The sequence below is a fragment of the Lycium ferocissimum genome, chromosome 2 (genome assembly GCF_029784015.1).
Source record: "Lycium ferocissimum isolate CSIRO_LF1 chromosome 2, AGI_CSIRO_Lferr_CH_V1, whole genome shotgun sequence".
Lineage (NCBI taxonomy): Eukaryota > Viridiplantae > Streptophyta > Magnoliopsida > Solanales > Solanaceae > Lycium > Lycium ferocissimum.
In genome coordinates, this window is record NC_081343.1 from 40,270,896 (window position 1) to 40,288,950 (window position 18,055).

The window sequence follows — 18,055 nt, forward strand, 5'->3', positions numbered from 1 at the left end:
CGGAAATTGGGAGGTCGTTGGTTTTTTTGTAAATAAAGAGAATGGGGCCGATTTAATTTAGGCTACGGGTCGGCTTCCGGTCAAAAAATGTAACAAATTAAATACGTGACACACGTGGCTGTGCGCGCGTGGACAAGCGCTATTTCATAATCGGTTGGCATACTAGACCGCCACATCGCAAAAAGGGCATTTTAATACCGAAAAAAAATATCAGGGGGGTAATAGGTCCAACGCAAAGGTTAGGTGTGTAGTTGGCATTTTGGTCAAACGTTGGGGGGTATTTTGACTATTATCTCAACCAAAGCCCGATCATGGGCCGTTACCGTTCGAATTTTATCTTGGCCGCAATATGGCAAATCATAACGAAGACATAAACCAAGCAAACAATGAAACGGGAAAATACCTTGCAAAATCAAATACAAATTTCGGTTCATTCATATATAAAAAACAAGATTTACAAAGGCCCAGACAGTGGCCTCAAAACAAGTATTCAAAAACCAAAGAGGGGGCGCGAGGGCCCCAAACTATTCTTCACCCGACTCCTCGGCCTCTTCATCAGCCGACTCGGGGTCAACATCCGAATGCTCAGGATCGAACGCAGCCTTTGCTTCTACTTCAAGCCTTCTTGCTTCCTCGATCAAACTTGACAAATCCACACCGCGTTCGAACCTCTCGATGGTCCTCCTCCGGACAAACATCGCTCATACTCGCCCAAGATCACCGGCCTTTTCGCCGGCAACACGCCGCCTTATATCGATCGAGCATGTCATCATAAATCGAGAGTCGATCGAGAGCCTTTTCATACTCACCTTGCAAATCGGCGATGACTCTGGCTCAATTAATCCCTTTCGCTCTCGGCCGGCGTGATGCGCTAAGGTCGTTCATTTACTCCTCCGTCGATCGAAGTCGCTCCCGAGAACATCACGCCGCCACAAGACCGACGGTTGCTTTGTGGAGGAATTAAGCTCGGGGTCGATCCCATCGAGCTCGAAACGCAGTTGATCGATCCGGGCCGACACAAGCTCGGCCCTCGAGAAGCGAGGGCATTAGCATCCGCTATTAAAGACTTATTGTAAATTTCAAAGCCTTTACCTTCTCAGCCAACTGGTCATGTTCCTGTTTGGCTTCGGCGGCTCACCTGCCGCCGCGAGTTCCGATTTAAGGAGAGGAGAGATCGCAGACGAGATATATTCCACCTTTTCATAAGGCCACGAGCTCGTCCACCTCCCGATTTAATGTCGAGTTCCTCCTCGAGTCGACCCACTTCGTGCCTAAACCGGTGGAAGCCGTACGCGAAGCACGAGGCTTAAAAGGGAAAAGAGAACGGATATTAAAACGAAGGTTGAAGTTAAATAATTTGGGTAAAAATAGTTCGGCGGACGAGATTTACCCGATTCAACGCGTGCCGAGCCCTCGTCGAACACGCACGATTCGCTAACCTCGCCATTTTCCTCGACTCGTCCTCTTGGGACACCAAAGGATACAGAGCATACCGGGATACCCTAACAAGACCCGATAACATGTTCATATCGTGCACCCAGCGTAATCGCCCTCTTCCGACCGGTCGACACTAAAAGGTGAACGATTTCTCCAATGGGGCTCCGAGTTAACCCCGCAACGCCGCGCTACGTGGACGGGCAGATGCTCGAAACCCGACATTCCTGGAGGGGGTATTTCGTAATCTCTGCGACCGGTCGCCCTTCGCCGTCACCCCGCTCTTTGGCTTTTTTCGATCGGGCAGGGGTGAATATCCACCAAAACGGCGCAAGTGAGAATCCGTATGCAAATTATCATTTCCAGGCCGAGGCCACACAGGAAAGGACTCGAGCCAATACCGTACAAAGCGCGGATAGTAGAGTACCTTAGAGCTCGATATCGAGGAAGTTTCCTCGATCCAAACCGCGATCGCGCCCTTCACACCCCCCCCGCGGGGGGGCGACGGTCGTAGACCCTTAACTTTTCGACCCCGAGATATCACCGGATTCGCTGAACTTTTCACCGTATGAGTAGTCACCGAACCAGAAATCATGCCCGAGATCTCGTCAACAAGACGACGCCACCCCAAACCTCGATCATCGTCGTCCGAATGGTCCAACAGTTGATCGACGACCCCGCATCCGCAGCGGGCCGGCACCACCGAGGCTCTCGAGGACGTCCCTCGATCTTTTCAGCTCCGGGGCGTGGGGCTTCGAGATGATTCGCAGGATTTTCTTTTCTCCTTACAATCGCATCTCCCCGACTGTGAGCCTTTGATATCTTGCTCGTTCGCCACCGAGGCCCTCGCAGCTTTTCTCGTCTCGACCTCCGGTGGCCTTTGACAATCTCCGTGAAGCAAAGGGAAGAACAAGCCGTTATTTAACCAATATGGCGATCGCACAGGCGTAAAGGATGACACTCTGGGAGAAGGCTTACTACGGGTCCCGGCCTCCCAAAACGGGATGGATAAACGCCTCCACCGCGTTCGGCGTAAGTCGGCCGGGGGAGCATATTTTCCCAATCCATTGGTCGAGGTTGGAACCACACTAAGGGTTCGGACCAGCGCTGCATACACACGAACAAACGAAAGGTTTAGAATTGGTACGGGCACGTGGCCGAACCACATCGATGTAAATTAACTTACGTTTTGGGTTTCATTTCTCGGGAAACGGTAATTTGTCAGCTGGAATCAGGTCCTGATTCGGACATACCTGCCTTGCCAGCCCCGATCCCTATCTTCGTCTAGACCGGAGAAGGGCGCTTTTGTGGCTCGTTTGGAGAGTTTTATCATTCCCCCTCTAAAGACACGGGCCGACAAAGTGGAGAAGGTGTGGCACCGTGAACGGAATATTCGCGTTTGTAGCAAAATACTGGAGGAGCACAACAATCCTCCAAAATGACGGATGAAGTTGGTCGAGGGTGACCTCGTACCAAATGCAGAAATCGACCACCACAGGGTCGAGTGTGGTGAAGGTAAAAGGATAGGTATAAACACTCAAGTACCCATCTATGTGGGTCGTTATGGATTCATCTTGGTCGGGAATAACGACCTCCTTTCCTTTCCACCCACAATCTTCTTTGACTTGTTCGAGTTTATTCGGGGGTATCATACACAAATATGCAGATATGTCGATACCTCGATCCTCCTGCTGAGAAGGTTTCTCAACTTTGAAATCTCGAACTGTCGAGTAGTCTTGAGGAACGAAGTCAGACAACAGTGGTTCAGGTTTAGGAGCCGAGGATGTTTTGCCGGCCTTAGCTTTTGAAGATTTGCTCTTCATTTTGAAAGTATGAGGATAAAAGTGTCTAAAATGAAGGTTTGAAGATTGGAACAGCGATTAAGAAGAAGGGATGAAGATATGAAGGTATGAAGGTTTGGATTTGAAGATAGGAAGATTGAAGAACTCAGAGCACAACGAAGGTAAAAGTTTGCTTTGGTAAAAATCGGAAAGTGAAAAAGGAAGGGGGAAACTTGCTTTTATAGAGTGGGACCGAGACGGTTAATCTTCTGCAACCGTTTTTAAAGCCAACGGGGATCCGACACGTGGCAGTGTCAGGCGGATGTGACGGATGGGACTTTGATCCTATCTCGATCACGAAGCATAATGAAGCAACCGGGAGGCGTCCGCTCAACCAACAAAGTCGTGATCGAACAGATCGACATTCCGAAGAGACCTAGGTTAGAACCTCGAACAAATCCCTCCATGATCATGTGAAAGCTTGTAAATATCTCGCAAAGGGTGCTGTTTCGAACCGACCATGGTCGAGTTTACTAACCGGATTCTCGGTTATGGGATGAATGTTTATGAATTATGAAATTCAAACCAGAAGCAAGACACGCCGGGTTCATTCGAAGTATGGAATAAACAATTATTGATAGAATACAACAAAGGCATATGCTAAATGTTTAGGTACAAAACATCACACGGGGAATGCTCGATAAAGTCCAATAACAACCAGTTTCAAGATTCCAAAAGTTCTTTTCCCATTTCATGAAACCCCGACTGTGCCAGGTACATCGGTACATAAAAAATAAAAAAAAAATAAAAAATAAAAACAAGAAGAAGCCCTAACCTATGATCGGTATTTGAAAAACGAAAATAAAGCAGCCACATCCTGGCTCGAACTAACGAGTCGGAGGATGAGATCTCCAAGTATAGTCACGGGATGCGGCAGTAACTGATGATACCGATTAGCTGTCCCCACGACTTGCACCAGAGGCGGACGACCCGGGGATATCCGGTTCCGGCAGATCTTCCTCGTCAAGTACAATCACTGGTGTGCATTCACCCAAAGGCATCTCTCGGTGAGTCCCCATAATATGGCGAGTTCAGACTCGAGATCCAACCCCCGAATGCACAATGAGAAAACTGCCGGCCACCCTGCGCCTGGGGCTCCTTGGTGGAAACATATGTTCTCCTTCCCCGAGCCACATCCCTGCTACCGATCTCTCCTCGGGGAGCCTTCCTCGACCGAAGTCCTCGGAAACCCAAAGACATTAAGTCAAGATAAGGTGCGCAGAGGAATAAAGGTCGAAACATTCAGCAAGAAATTACCGTGGTCCTTGCCTTTCCACCCTTCGGGCCATTCTTCTCCAAGAAAGCCCTAGGTTACGGAAGCCCCGAGAAGGCAATCACCCACTCAAAGATAGCGCCTTCGAGCATGGGCTCGATTAGGTTCGCCATGGGGTTCCACACTTCGAAAAAATCAAGCAGGAGTAGGCGGTGCACCGAACCGTGCGTACCATCACAAACCGATTTAGCCACCCTCTATCATAATCGTCTTCGGGGTCAACGAGGCTTCGCTTCCCGGGAATCAATCGAACGATTCCCCTGGATCACCCGAGGTACATATAAATGAAGTAAGTGGTCGAGGGTAAAAGCCACCCCGGCCGCATTGGCTAACTTCTCAATACAGAACACAAGCCTCCAAATTTGCGGGGCTATCTGTCCAACATGATGGGTTATTTTCACACCCTCCCCAACGGGGAGAAGGTCAACGTTCGCGCCTAGATGACAATCTTCCCTAACCATGGTAATAGCGCTATCATCGATAAGAGATTCGAAATTCTCTACCGGGTCAAGATGGTGAAGAACTTTACAGTCATTCGTGTAACTAAAGCCCGACGGACAATGCCCGCAAAGAATAGATTCTAACTCCCTATCAGACCTTCTTCCCAAAGACGATGGTATGAACGAAGACTGGTCTTCACCCTGAGTCAGTAATGGAACGTACGCCATGATCGTGGAAGGTTTTCCTTAACAATACGTATCTTCACCACTGGAATACAAAGATTGAAAATCCGAGGAGTATCAGGGATTCAATGCGTAAATATCGGTAGGTTTAGAGGAGGAACAAAGTGAGATTTGGAGAAGTGAGGATGCATGGGAAAGAAAGAAGGCACGGGCTTTATATAGAAGGAGATTTGGGGATCCCGTAGCGTATCAGTTGTTCCGATTCGGGAAGGATTCCCCAAAAGATTTAAGGGTACCGTGTAACGACGACCCAAAGATCGGACGGAGTGAGATTAGACTTGAAGGTTCCATTCCCCGCCGTCAGTAACTGCACCACGGGAAATGGGGGGACTATCTGTATACGGGTAAAACCGAGGATACAAGCACGCTCGGTTTCCCGTTGTCATGGCTACGCTCTGGTGAATCACGACAACCTCACCGGGAACGAGGTCTCGAGTCCGGGCCAAAGACGAGGCGATAAAGGTAAGGTGATTGACTGCCATTAATAGAAGACCGAAATATCCACCCTCACCCGGATATTTCGGCGTCAATCCCGGCGACGCAGCTGTCACCAAATTTACTTGCTTTATTTAGAGTTGTACTAGGTTTGAAACTCCTGTACTATATAAAAAGGAGGCCCTCATTCATGAAGGGGGTTGGCAAGAAGAAGGAGAGAAAGAATTCATACCAACAACCATACGAATTTATTGTATCGCTTCCATCTCGTTCTTGAGTTTTATTTTATTTGTTTCTCTTGCTAGCTCGTAACGAAAGGATATCGGCCTCGGTTTCCTAGCCCGAGGTCACACGTATCCGGCACTTGATTAGATTTGATTCTTTATCCATTTCATCGTATATCACACTATTCAAATCCATACTTGAACTTAGCCGCATATCTTTGGCACCTCATATAAATCTAACTGTTCTACATTTTAAGGTTAAACAAATTGCAATATAGAACCTAAGTTGTATGAAGTCTTACGTTCGATAGCTTTGAGTAGTTTATATGCATTTGGGTCCAAATAATGTTGTTGGAATAGCAATAATTTCTATTATAATAACAGCAACAAGTAAAAGGTTAATTATTTATTTGACACTGAACTAGCTTAAATTTAGGGTGTAACATGTGCATGGCTTGACGCACATGCATGGTTTTATTTCTTGGCTGAACGAAATGAATTCAACCCTTACAATGTAACGTACATGTGCTCACAGAGTCGATGCTAGTGGGGAACTCTCGACTCGGCTATTTCTTCGTCAATATGGACTAATTTAATACCGATTAATTGAATTTATTATTTTTACTCGAATTATATGCATAAGTTTATGACTGAATTGCCCATAATAAATAATACCATCTCAACTAACTTAAAGTGGTTCATTCCGTCATATGAACGAACTCGAGACCGAAAGAAATTGATGTCAGGTGACGTGATAAACCAACAAAAGACGTTATAAATCCTAAAGTAAAATAACGTCGGTATACTAGTTTGTTTCAAATTCGTGGATAGCATTGCAGTAAATGAAGTCTTTATATTTTTTGTTTACGATAAGGATTGTTGATGTTTTCTAATATAAAGAATTTATGGCTCGTTTGACCATGGGAATTATTCATTGTTTTCGATTTTTTTGCTTTCAGTATGTACATTCAAACAATCAAATGAAGTATTTTTCTTTTAAACTATAATCAAACACAACTCTATCTTCTATTTCAAGAATTTTAAATAAAGTGAAAAATATTTGATTGCTATGGCCAAAAGCCCAAGGATATTGTATGTAGCATTCAAGGTGGGGGTTCAATTGAAATCCTAATTTTCGACGTGAAATATAAATTCACGTGTAAAAATTTATTAAAATTTAATTCATAAAATTTAAATTTTGAATCCGCATATTCAATAGCCTACTAAATTACTGTAATAATACCTCTTTTCAAATTGGTGGATAGCAGCGTAGTACATGAAGTCTTTTTCTTCTTTTTTGGTGTACAGCAAAGATAATTAGTGTTTTTTCACTAAAGAAATTAATTCCCATAATAATATCTAGACAGTGTTGGTGTGGCAGAGAAAAGGACGGAAGCTTGTAATAATGATTTGGTTGGGGACAACCAGACGGACTATACTATAAAAATATCAATAAACAAAACGCTCGCACGCACTCTCAGACATACTTCAAATGACCTTCCTCTCCTTCTTCTCCCTCTGAATTCTGCCTGTGTATCTCTATATCTGTCAAATCCATACATAAAAAACATGAAAAATATATCAAGAAAAAAAATCACAAATATAGAAATAGCTGCTTGAAAGAGGAGATATTTTTTTTTTTTGGAAAAGAGCTTGGATCCGACACGTTGGACCCATTCGCTCTTTCTCCCTCTCTATTTCTCTCTCTGGTTCTTGAAACTTTGCTTCTTCTTTTTTTTTTTTTACAAGAGAATGAGACCTACATTCACGCAACTTCATGGTTAATGGTCTTTTCTTCATTCAATACCAAAAAGGTACATACTGTATTTTTATAGACATATATATCGTAGGAGGTCGGAGCTGGAATTTTGAGTTCATGGATTTTAAATTCTAAAAAAAAAAAAATGTAAATCATTGGGTTCCCGGTAAATTATTTAAACATAGCTACATTGGGTCCACATAAAGAATATATATAAGGAATTTGCACAGCGACTATAACTAGCTAGTTTGGGATTGAGACGTAATTGTTGTTGTTGTTTTGTCATAATTTACTTTAGAGTTGGGGTGTTGGAGCTTGGAATGATTTTTTATTATGTATTTTTCTGCTGCTTAAAGATGGGTTCTTTTGAAATTTTCATGGTTGATTAATTTTTTTATTTGCTCAAAGAACAAGACTTTACATTTTTTTTTTTTGTTTGTAACTTTTGTTAATGTCTTCTTCCATCTTCCTAGGTATTTCCTGGCCTGTTGATTAGTAGCTTGTTGTATTGTGAGTTTTTTTCCTTCTGATCTCTGTTTCCCACATTATTTTATTTGTTTTCATTCTTTATATTTTGGCCTTTTGTGCCTTTCTACGCAATACGCAATTGCATTGTTAAAATTTATTTCTCTTTTTCTGTTTCTTTTTTAAACGACAATTTTGATGTTATTCTTTTGTTTGTTTGCTTGTTAGATAGTATGATTTTAATATGGACCCGTTTGATTCATTCTCTTATGCCTAATCTGACATTGTTTTGTCCGATTCAGTCTCTGAAAGTGTAAACAAGGTCATGTTCATTCCATCCTTTTTCATCATTAACGATTTCAAATGGAAAGACAAGAAGAAATATTTTAAAAAAGAAAAAAAGAAAAGTAGTTTATCATATATTTGATCCTGCTGCTTTATATTCACCTTTTCAGTTATGTCTCCAATATTTTTGCTTTTTTCTTATCTGCAATCACATGAAATTATTAAAGTTTGTTTCATAGTTCCTTTGCACTTAGCCATCTTTGTTCTCTTTGTTGCTTTTCCTGTCAGTAATATTCTTGGTAATTCCTTATTACATCTGTCTTATGAGGTTCACTGCTTTTGAGCCTGTTAAAAACAGCTTTTGTCCTGTCTTTTTAAGTTTTTATTCTAGTATATAAGATTTGAGAACTGCTAAATCAAGATCATCTTATGTACCAATCAGCTCCCAGTTCTTTCTCTTGTTCACTCTTGCGAAAGTAGCTCTTGTTAGATTGTACTGTTAGCTCCAGTTGTTAGTCCTCCTTTAAGGTAACCTTTTGTACTCCAGTAACCGCGAATGCATATAATGTATTGGATCAAATTTCAGGTCATTTACTAATAACATCGTTGTAATCATGTGATTGTAACTTCTCTTTGACATAGACGTTGGACTGACTATTATACGTTCTTATTGTCAATTGTCACATTTTGAAATGCTATAGTGTGGCATAATCAGAGATTTCAATTTCAAGTTTATCTTGTTTGCGTGCCAGGTATACTTAATTTCTCGTGCTCCACTTGGAATTTGCATCTTCGCATGGTAGAGCAGCAATTAGCACTGAGATTTGTAAGTTGAGTCATAATAATGGGCGGCTGTGTATCAACTCCAGCAACCACAATCAGGGTAAGGAAGAAAAACCATCGCCGCCATAGAAAAAACCATAGAAAGAATTCAAACTCAGGTCTAGTAGTAACCAGCAGGAAAAGAAACAGCGATTCGCGGGTGACAGATATTGCTGTTAGTGAGTTTGTTCATACTACTACAACCTGCAGAACATCTGAGGTCTCCAATTCCACATTTCATCTTACTCAGTTGCAGTGGCAGCATAGTCAAATAGATGCTAACGGTATACTTCTCTGTTTCTATTTTGAACCTTATATTTTGATATGCCAATGCTCAATGGTAACCTACGTGATTACATCATGGGATAATTACCATTTTGGACCGCTCTAAAAATAATGGCCAGAAAATGTCTATGTAATGTATTTTGGGTACGAATATACGTATAATATACATATGTATACAACAATATACATAATCAATGTATAGGTTTTGTACATTTTGGCTAGCACCTGTAATTAATTTTGGCCGACGGCCAAAAAATGAAAAAATCCCAATCATGCTGAAAGCGTTTATCAGGAAAAAGTTATATCAATCTCCTTTTTGAAGGAAATGTTCTAGACAGGTGAACTGTTAGTATACTCCACTAAAATGATATTCTCCATTTGATCCTATGACAAATTCTTTTCAATATCTTCTGGGGTACCTATTTTCTTGTTGGGAAGATCACATTTCATTCAGCTAGGCCACTGGTAGGAAAGAGTATATCTGTTTTGCATTCTGATACTTATTGACCTTTTCTAGTGGTTATGTTAATTCTGGTGTTTTCTCTGTTCACAAGAAGGACAAAAATTTGCATTCTGACATCTTAGCAAATGAAGTTTTGTGTGCTTAAGCGGCTGATAATGTAAATTTCTTGAACTGGAAGCTTGAAAATGACGAGATTTACATTCTTACAGTTCTTTGCCAAGAAGAAGCATGGTTTGACACCCACAGCATGTTTGAGTCCGACTCAGATGACGACTTTAGTAGTGTTCATGGAGGTAATGATCATCAGTTTTTTTGTTGTTGTACTTATAATTGATGACTTCTTCTATCTATAGATTAAGAAGGCTATCATTCTTGAGAAAAGAAAAGAATGACTACGACCTTAATCATTACCCTATGCTTAGGTAGGAACAGATAACTTCATAATTTGTCAATTTTTGTCCCTTTCTTTTTGCTAAAATTTAAGAAATCACAAAATTCTTAATCTTTTCTGCATTTACTTAGTTGACTTTAGCTACCCAAGTTTTCCTTTAGGAATTTTTTGGAATTAGACATTATTGGTTCATAACTGATAATATTCTCTTTAGCAGATCAATCTTATATCTTTTCCAGAATATCACAAACTGATAGGAATCTATAACAACATCATGACATCAATGTTTAATTAGCAAACTAGCTGATAGAATTATTCGTTCTTAAGTTTAATGAACTGAGTGCTAAGTTATGATTTTTTCATTGTATTACTTCTCGTTTTTTGTAGATATTTTCCCCAACACTTCAAGTGGACAAGTACTTCAGTATGAAACTTCATCATGCTTTATTGATAGCAAACTCAAGTACAATGAACTTCCATCCCTAGGGAATACCAAAAAGAAGAAGAATTTGGATCGTGCCTTTGCAAGTTTTAAAAGTGTTAAAAAGGAGATATTTCAGATGCAAGAGAAAACTCAGGAGAATGTTTTCAAGTCTGTTTTACCGAAGCTGGTAAATTCCTTGAGTTTCAATGACAAAATCATAAATGGATCAAATTCAGCTCCACATTCTCAAGTAAAGAAGTCAACTATTATACGGCTCTCTCTGAAGAGGACATCTGTTGATGGAGAAGAAACAAATGAATTTCGTGAGTACCTCGCCCCATTTGTTTATTTTACTTTCAGCATAAATTCTGTCTGATTTGAGAACCCCATTATATGGATTTGTTCCATGCCGCTTTTATTCTCATTATTTTCAAATCTAATTACTAGCTAAATCTTATTGAAATCATGATGCCGATACCTTCATGGTTAGATTTCCTGTTCTAGAGTGCTAAAAATGGAAGGTCGAAAAGCTAGTTAATAATGCACTAAACATAGTGGTATTCTTGTAGGTTCTTCAAGAAAGTATCTTCGCCGCCCCATGGCTGGGCTTTCAATTCCTTGTTGCACAGAAGAAATGTCTATTTCAGGAAGTTGGTCAAAGATTGAGCCCTCAAACTTTAAGCTCCGTGGTGATAGTTATTTCAAGTACGCTCTTAACTTACATTTTTTTGTCAATTAATTACTGTCGTTGGACCTTTGTAATGGACTTTAAACATGCCTTCTTTGCATTTTTCGTTTGATCTGCAGAGATAAGAGGAAAACCCCTGCTCCTAATGTGTCTCCTTATACTCCAATTGGGGTCGACTTATTTGCTTGCCCAAGAAAGATCAATCATATAGCACAACATATTGAGCTTCCTTCTATAAAAGGAGATGAAAGAATACCTCCATTACTAATTGTTAACATTCAGGTACTAGACAAGTCTCTCCCAACTAACCAAAGGAGTTTCTATTTGATATAACATTGTATTCTAATTAATAAAGTTTTTCTTCTGTGTCAGTTGCCCACTTATCCTGCTCCCATGTTTGTTGGTGATGCTGATGGAGAAGGCTTGAGCCTTGTAATATATTTCAAACTTTCTGAAAGTTTTGAGGAGGAAATCTCTCCTCAGTTTCAGGACTCCATCAAGGTACTTTATGTCAACTTTCTGAAGCAAAAATAACACTATTCTTCTCCTATTATTTTTCCTTTATACATGCAACTGGTTTTTTGTGGTAGAGATTCATCGAGGATGACATGGAAAAGGTGAAAGGATTTGCAAAAGAATCGATTGTTCCTTTCAGAGAGAGGTTGAAGATTATGGTCGGGTTGGTTAATCCAGATGAGCTTGTTTCAAGTTCAACTGAAAGGAAGCTTTTGAATGCTTACAATGAAAAGCCTGTGCTTTCCCGCCCTCAACACAATTTTTATCAGGTGGATACTCTAATGATTTTCACTTTTAATTTAGTACTATCATCTTTGCTGTTTTTGAACACCACAATATTCATTCTCAAGGTCTCTGCTTATTATAGGGCCCGAATTACTTTGAAGTTGATCTTGACATTCATCGCTTCAGCTACATAGCAAGAAAGGGTTTTGATGCTTTTAGAGAACGTTTACAACATGGAATACTTGATTTTGGTCTAACAATTCAGGTTTCTCATTTCCCCATTTTTTTCAGAAAGAAAAAGTGTTGCTGATTAGTTCTGACTTACTTTTGGCTTTCAAAAATGGTGTATGCTCACTGGTTATTCACTAAATTCCACAGGCACAGAAGCCAGAGGAGCTGCCAGAGAGAGTGCTTGGTTGTGTTAGATTGAACAAGATTGATTTTATTGATCATGGCCAAATACCAACACTTGTGAGAGTTGAGGAAGATTATTGTTCAGAACAATACAGCTAATGCATGTATGTTGCATAGGGGAGTAGATGTTATGTTAGTGTATCTTGAGCTTTATGTATATAGCTCAATTGTTTTTAAAAATACACATTCAATATTAAATTCGCACCAATTGCTACTAACTCACTAAGTTATAGTAGATGCAGAGGTATTTCAAATCCACTAAGAGGAGTAAGGCGCTCCTTGTCAAAAGGTTATTCAAGAAGAGCTCCTTGTCAAAAGGTTATCCTTTCCTGAAGTTTTAGTTCAACATTCCTAATTAGGAGTGAAGGAATTTCAACTATTTCACCACACACCTCGATATGATAGAGTTATACTGTTTGGTGGAAAAGGATATCTTATTTGTGATTATGGGGTTATTTCTAAATTAAAGCATTATGCTTGTGTAATTGATCTTTTAGGTCATAGTGGCTTATATTGGAGAAACTTCTGTGCTTGCATGTAATGTAGCACTTGAACCAAATAATACTCATTTAATTTGATAATATTCCCTTTTAGTGGGGAGCTTATTTAATCAGCTTTTTGCTTATGAAGTGGGAACTTGTTGAATCACAGAATGACACTCTAAAAGAAAAATGAGGAAGGAAAGTAAAAGAAGTATCAAAATATTTTCAACTAAATCTTCAGTTAAATTTTTCTCGAAACTCCTCTTGACCAAACAATCAAATCAAACCGAATATAAACGATTTTAAAAAAATTTAATAGCAAATCAAGAAAGAAAGAATGAAACGACAAAAAAAAAAAAGGATAAAGAAACAAAGAAGCCATACTGACAGTCTGTGGCTAAAATCACAACACATCACTCATAAAAGTGCACTAGATTTCCTCAGATTAAACCTTAGCCAATTCTAACTTATACCAACCAAACAATTTCTAGATAAATACACGTGTAATCGTATAACTGTTGGCCTGTCTATTGGCCCATTCTTTTGGGAGAGTCACTCTGCCAACACTGAAAAAGCATCCTACTTGTACTGGATTGGTTCGAAAACTTCATGTGGTCTACATTTAACCACATTCTCCATATATAACACAAAATGATTTCTCTCTTTATACATCAACCCTTTTTTGCTATATCCACTTATCCAATATAACACTGATCAGTTCTTCTTATAGCGAGAATCCTTTTTGAATCTGCAACTGCAGTACTGTTTGGCTAATAAACCAAATAAATTCTCAAACCAAATATGGAAGCTTGCTTTGTCACTTCAAAGTCCTTCTCAGAGAAACTCTTACCTCCATTAGGATCAAGAATTTCTTATTCTACAAGAAGAAGGTTGCTATTTGTTAGTCAATTTCACCAGCTCAAAAAAGTTGGCACTCCTTTGTCAGTGACCTGTAAGTGCTCTGTTTCTTATTTTCGTGCTTTTGTATCTCAATGGTATTTTCGCTGGGTTCTAAATTTATTGGCGGATTCATAATTTTTATTAGAAATATTCAAAATATAAAGTATATATATGAAGAAGTCAAAGGGTTTAACATCTATACGAAAAAAAAATTGATATTACATATGCAGTTGAATAGTATAATTTTTCAAAGAGACTAATATCTTCCGCTACCTAGTTCAGCCCATGGTTCTAATTAATGAGACATTACAGTGATTCTCAATGGCCTCATGATTATTACTGTCCAGCTGGAACCTCTAATTTTTGGCTCGGCGGGAAATTGCTAAAATAAAATTCTTTTCTTGAAAAAAAAAAAAAAAAAAAAAGGTTCAATCTATTCCATCTTATATACTCGACAACATTTTGATTAACTAAGGAGTTTAAAAAAGAAATAAGCTATTCCTCTATTCTACTTTATCCGATAGGATTCGAAGTACGAGGGCTTAACTATCTAATTTTCAATGTGAATTTGGTTCTAAAAATTTTAAATTTTATTTGAAATAAAATTTATATATAGAAACTACATAAAAATACTATTTACAATAATTGAAGATTTAAAATATTCTTAAAAAATATTGATCAAACAAAACATCTTTTGACCTTTCAAATGGTCATTGTGTCACGGAAATTGAGACAAGAAAAGGTTTTTTTTTTTTTTTTTCCCTTTTTGGGAGAGCTATCAAAATAACAGTATGCACTGAAATTTTTACGCGATTTTCAAATTAAGCTATAAAAATGGTACTCCCTTCGTCAATTTTTACTTGTCTTTGTATACTAAAAATTGTTGTCCATATTTACTTGTCCAGTTCAGTATACCAAGAGATAATTTACCATTTTGTTTCTATAATACCCTTAGTATTAATAAGTCAGATTTTCCAATTCTTTTTTTCAACATTTTGGAATTATGATTAAAAAAATCAATTCTTTTTTCCAACACTTGTATAAGATGAAAAGATATGAAAATTTTGGCTCTAAAACTATTTTTTTTTATAGGGAATACGTGAATTGTTGGAACCCAATATTCAATTAGTTGGCCGCACAATTTTTCGAGTTAGCTTTAATTGATTTCAAGGTTATTTAGCAATAGTTAGGGATAATATGGTGAAATTGTCATTCTATTTTTGGCTCTTTAATAAGCGTGTCAAGTCAATACATGACAAGAATTGGATGGAGAGAGTATTTTCTGGGAAACCTATATTGAGAAAATGTTGTACTTGTAGGTTGCCAAGCAAACTCCTCATTGCCATCCCCTTCACCTCAAGATGAAGAAAAACCTTTTGCTGAAACTGATTGGCGATCATTTCGAGCAAGATTGGTCGCAGGAGAACGAGCTTCCCGGTCGGAAGAGCCCTCCTCCGTCGTCAATCCCGACACCATCGACGATCTTCCACCTCTTCCGGCCATCACAATTGGTACTGTTGAGATATCCGCCCTCAACTTGAATAATATTTAATTATTATTGTTCAGTTTATTTTTCAACTGTAATTTATGTTATATTCACCATCAGGTAGCAAATGGGCCCACACGATCCACGAACCCGAGAAAGGTTGCTTGCTCATAGCCACTGAAAAGCTCGATGGTGTCCACATTTTTGAGCGGACCGTAGTTCTCTTAATGTCAATGGGCCCAATAGGCCCAACGGGCTTAATTCTCAACAGGCCTTCGCTTATGTCGATAAAGGAAATGAGGTCGTCCGTATTGGATATGGCCGGGACGTTTGCGAATAGGCCTTTGTTCTTTGGTGGGCCTTTAGAAGAAGGGCTGTTTTTAGTGAGCCCCAAAGAAGGAGGTGAAGACGGGCTTGGAAAAAGTGGGGTTTTTGATGAAGTAATGAAGGGTTTGTATTATGGGACAAAAGAGAGTGTGGGTTGTGCTTCTGAAATGGTAAAAAGGGATATAGTTGGGCTTGACAATTTTAGGTTCTTTGATGGGTATTGTGGATGGGAAAGAGATCAATTGAGGGATGAGATTAAAGCTGGTTACTGGACAGTAGCAGCCTGTAGTCCAAGTGTAATTGGGCTTTCTGATGTGGGAAGTGTTGGGCTTTGGGAAGAAGTTCTTGGGCTTATGGCCCCTAAGAAAGTGTGGTGAGGTGAACTGGTAGTGGTATAATTTGGATAATTTCCGATGTTTGTGTATTATAGCTTGAACTTCTGAGTTAGGTTTGTGTTGTTGTAGAAGCCCAACATTGTAAATTATTATGCATTGAAATATGAGTTCTTAACTAATCAAAGCAGAATGAAATTAGGAATAACTACATGATATAACAAACATATAGTGAGTATTTACATTTAGTAGCTTTAGTTTAATTTAATTACTTCTCATAGCAAATATTTGTGTATTAATATTTAATATCATTTAGTAACTATATATATATATATATATATATATATATATATATATATATACACAAAAAAAAAATAGAATACTCATCCTACTATTCACTTTCAACCCATCTCTCTCTCCCTCTTCTCCCCACTGCCCGCCGCCGCCACCACCACCGCCGAGAGACCGCGAAATGCCGTGCCGTCACCACCGTCATCCTTGCCCCCTTCCCCTTTTCCCTTTCTTCTCCGGCCATACCCTTTTTTCCTTTCTTCTCCGACGGATCTGAGCATTGTTGGTAGCAAAAACCAAAAAAAGCTCAGATCTATGACGGATCTGAGCAGTGCAGCCGGCGGTGGCTTCTCCGGAGAAGAAGAAAAAACTCAGATCTACGTCGGAAAAAAAATATTCTCGTTGTATTAGCCGAAATTTTTTCCTGTATGTTGTTGTATTAGCCGAAATTTTTTCCGGTCAGATCTAGAAAAAATCTAGATTTTCGCTGTATTTGTTGTATATTTACCGTGTATACAATATTTTTTCGCTTGTATTTGTTGTATACATACTGGAAAATATGGTGTACTTGTTAATTTTTTTGGTGTATCTATGTTGTATACAATATTTTTCGCCTGTATTTGTTGTATACATACCGAAAAATATGGCATATTTGTTAATTTTTTGGTGTATGAATGTTTTATATTGTATTTTCGTCTGTATCTGTTGTATACATACCGGAAAATATGATGTATTTTGTGTAATTATTGGTGTATATGTATTCAGTTTTTTAATCGTTGTATTCATGAATACAACAAGTCAATTTATGAATACAGATAGTTATTTTATGAATACAATTGGAAAAAAATTGTTGTATTCATGAATATAGCTAAAAAAAAAAAAAATTGCATACGCATGTGGAAGCTGGGCTGATTTGCTACAGAACGTAAATATTGAAACATTAGCTATGCAGCTTGATTAAACCCTAAATGTTTGCTATTTATGTAAAATGCCCATGAAATTATGACTGATATGATTATTCCACCAATTAAGATGGAGGTGTATAAAATTCTCGGTACAATTCTTTCTAGTAATGTTCATAATATTTTGATGGTAAAATTTATTCGCATCCAGTGTTTATATCAAATTAATAAACAAATGACACTTATTGTTTTCCTTAACTACAATCATTAATGCTTAACCATAGTTAACTATCATATGCTTTGCACGTACCTTAAACTGGGGGTGTACAAAGTAAACCGATAAACCGCACCGAATCGATAAATCGAGTCAAACCGAGAAAAAAACCCAACTAGTGGTTTGGTTTGACTTGATTTGGTGTTGAAAAACAAAACCGAACCATAATTGGTCTGGTTTGGTTTTAGCTAAAAAAAAGTCAAACCGAGAAAAAAATCCAACTAGTGGTTTGGTTTGACTTGATTTGGTGTTGAAAAACAAAACCCGATCATAATTGGTCTGGTTTGGTTTTAGCTAAAAAAAAGTCAAACCGAACCAAACCAACCCGATATTACATGTATTCAATTTTTAAAATATTTTATACATAAAAATATTTATTTATAATGTAATTTATAAATATTTCTTACATTTTTTCGTAGTTTTTTTTATCTATT

General features: G+C 38.7%; 2 protein-coding genes across 4 annotated transcripts; both read left to right on the forward strand.

The window, feature by feature from the left end:
* Nucleotides 1-7,358: 7,358 nt before the first annotated feature.
* Nucleotides 7,359-13,112, forward strand: LOC132037353 (uncharacterized). Of its 3 annotated transcripts, none has more exons than XM_059427856.1 (10): nucleotides 7,359-7,704; nucleotides 9,152-9,505; nucleotides 10,179-10,262; nucleotides 10,748-11,107; nucleotides 11,354-11,489; nucleotides 11,592-11,754; nucleotides 11,845-11,973; nucleotides 12,063-12,257; nucleotides 12,356-12,478; nucleotides 12,592-13,112. In XM_059427856.1, exons 2-10 carry the CDS (start codon nucleotides 9,244-9,246, stop codon nucleotides 12,724-12,726), a joined length of 1,587 nt encoding a protein of 528 aa, XP_059283839.1. In that variant the 5' UTR covers nucleotides 7,359-7,704; nucleotides 9,152-9,243; the 3' UTR covers nucleotides 12,727-13,112. The 3 variants fall into 3 exon arrangements, with proteins under 3 accessions (XP_059283839.1, XP_059283853.1, XP_059283846.1); XM_059427870.1 differs by lacking the exon at nucleotides 7,359-7,704 and adding an exon at nucleotides 7,831-8,122; XM_059427863.1 differs by lacking the exon at nucleotides 7,359-7,704 and adding an exon at nucleotides 8,667-8,985.
* Nucleotides 13,113-13,706: 594 nt separating this feature from the next.
* LOC132037375 (uncharacterized) lies at nucleotides 13,707-16,235 on the forward strand. The gene is made up of 3 exons (XM_059427882.1): nucleotides 13,707-14,061; nucleotides 15,329-15,520; nucleotides 15,616-16,235. Exons 1-3 carry the CDS (start codon nucleotides 13,911-13,913, stop codon nucleotides 16,197-16,199), a joined length of 927 nt encoding a protein of 308 aa, XP_059283865.1. The 5' UTR covers nucleotides 13,707-13,910; the 3' UTR covers nucleotides 16,200-16,235.
* Nucleotides 16,236-18,055: the final 1,820 nt, after the last annotated feature.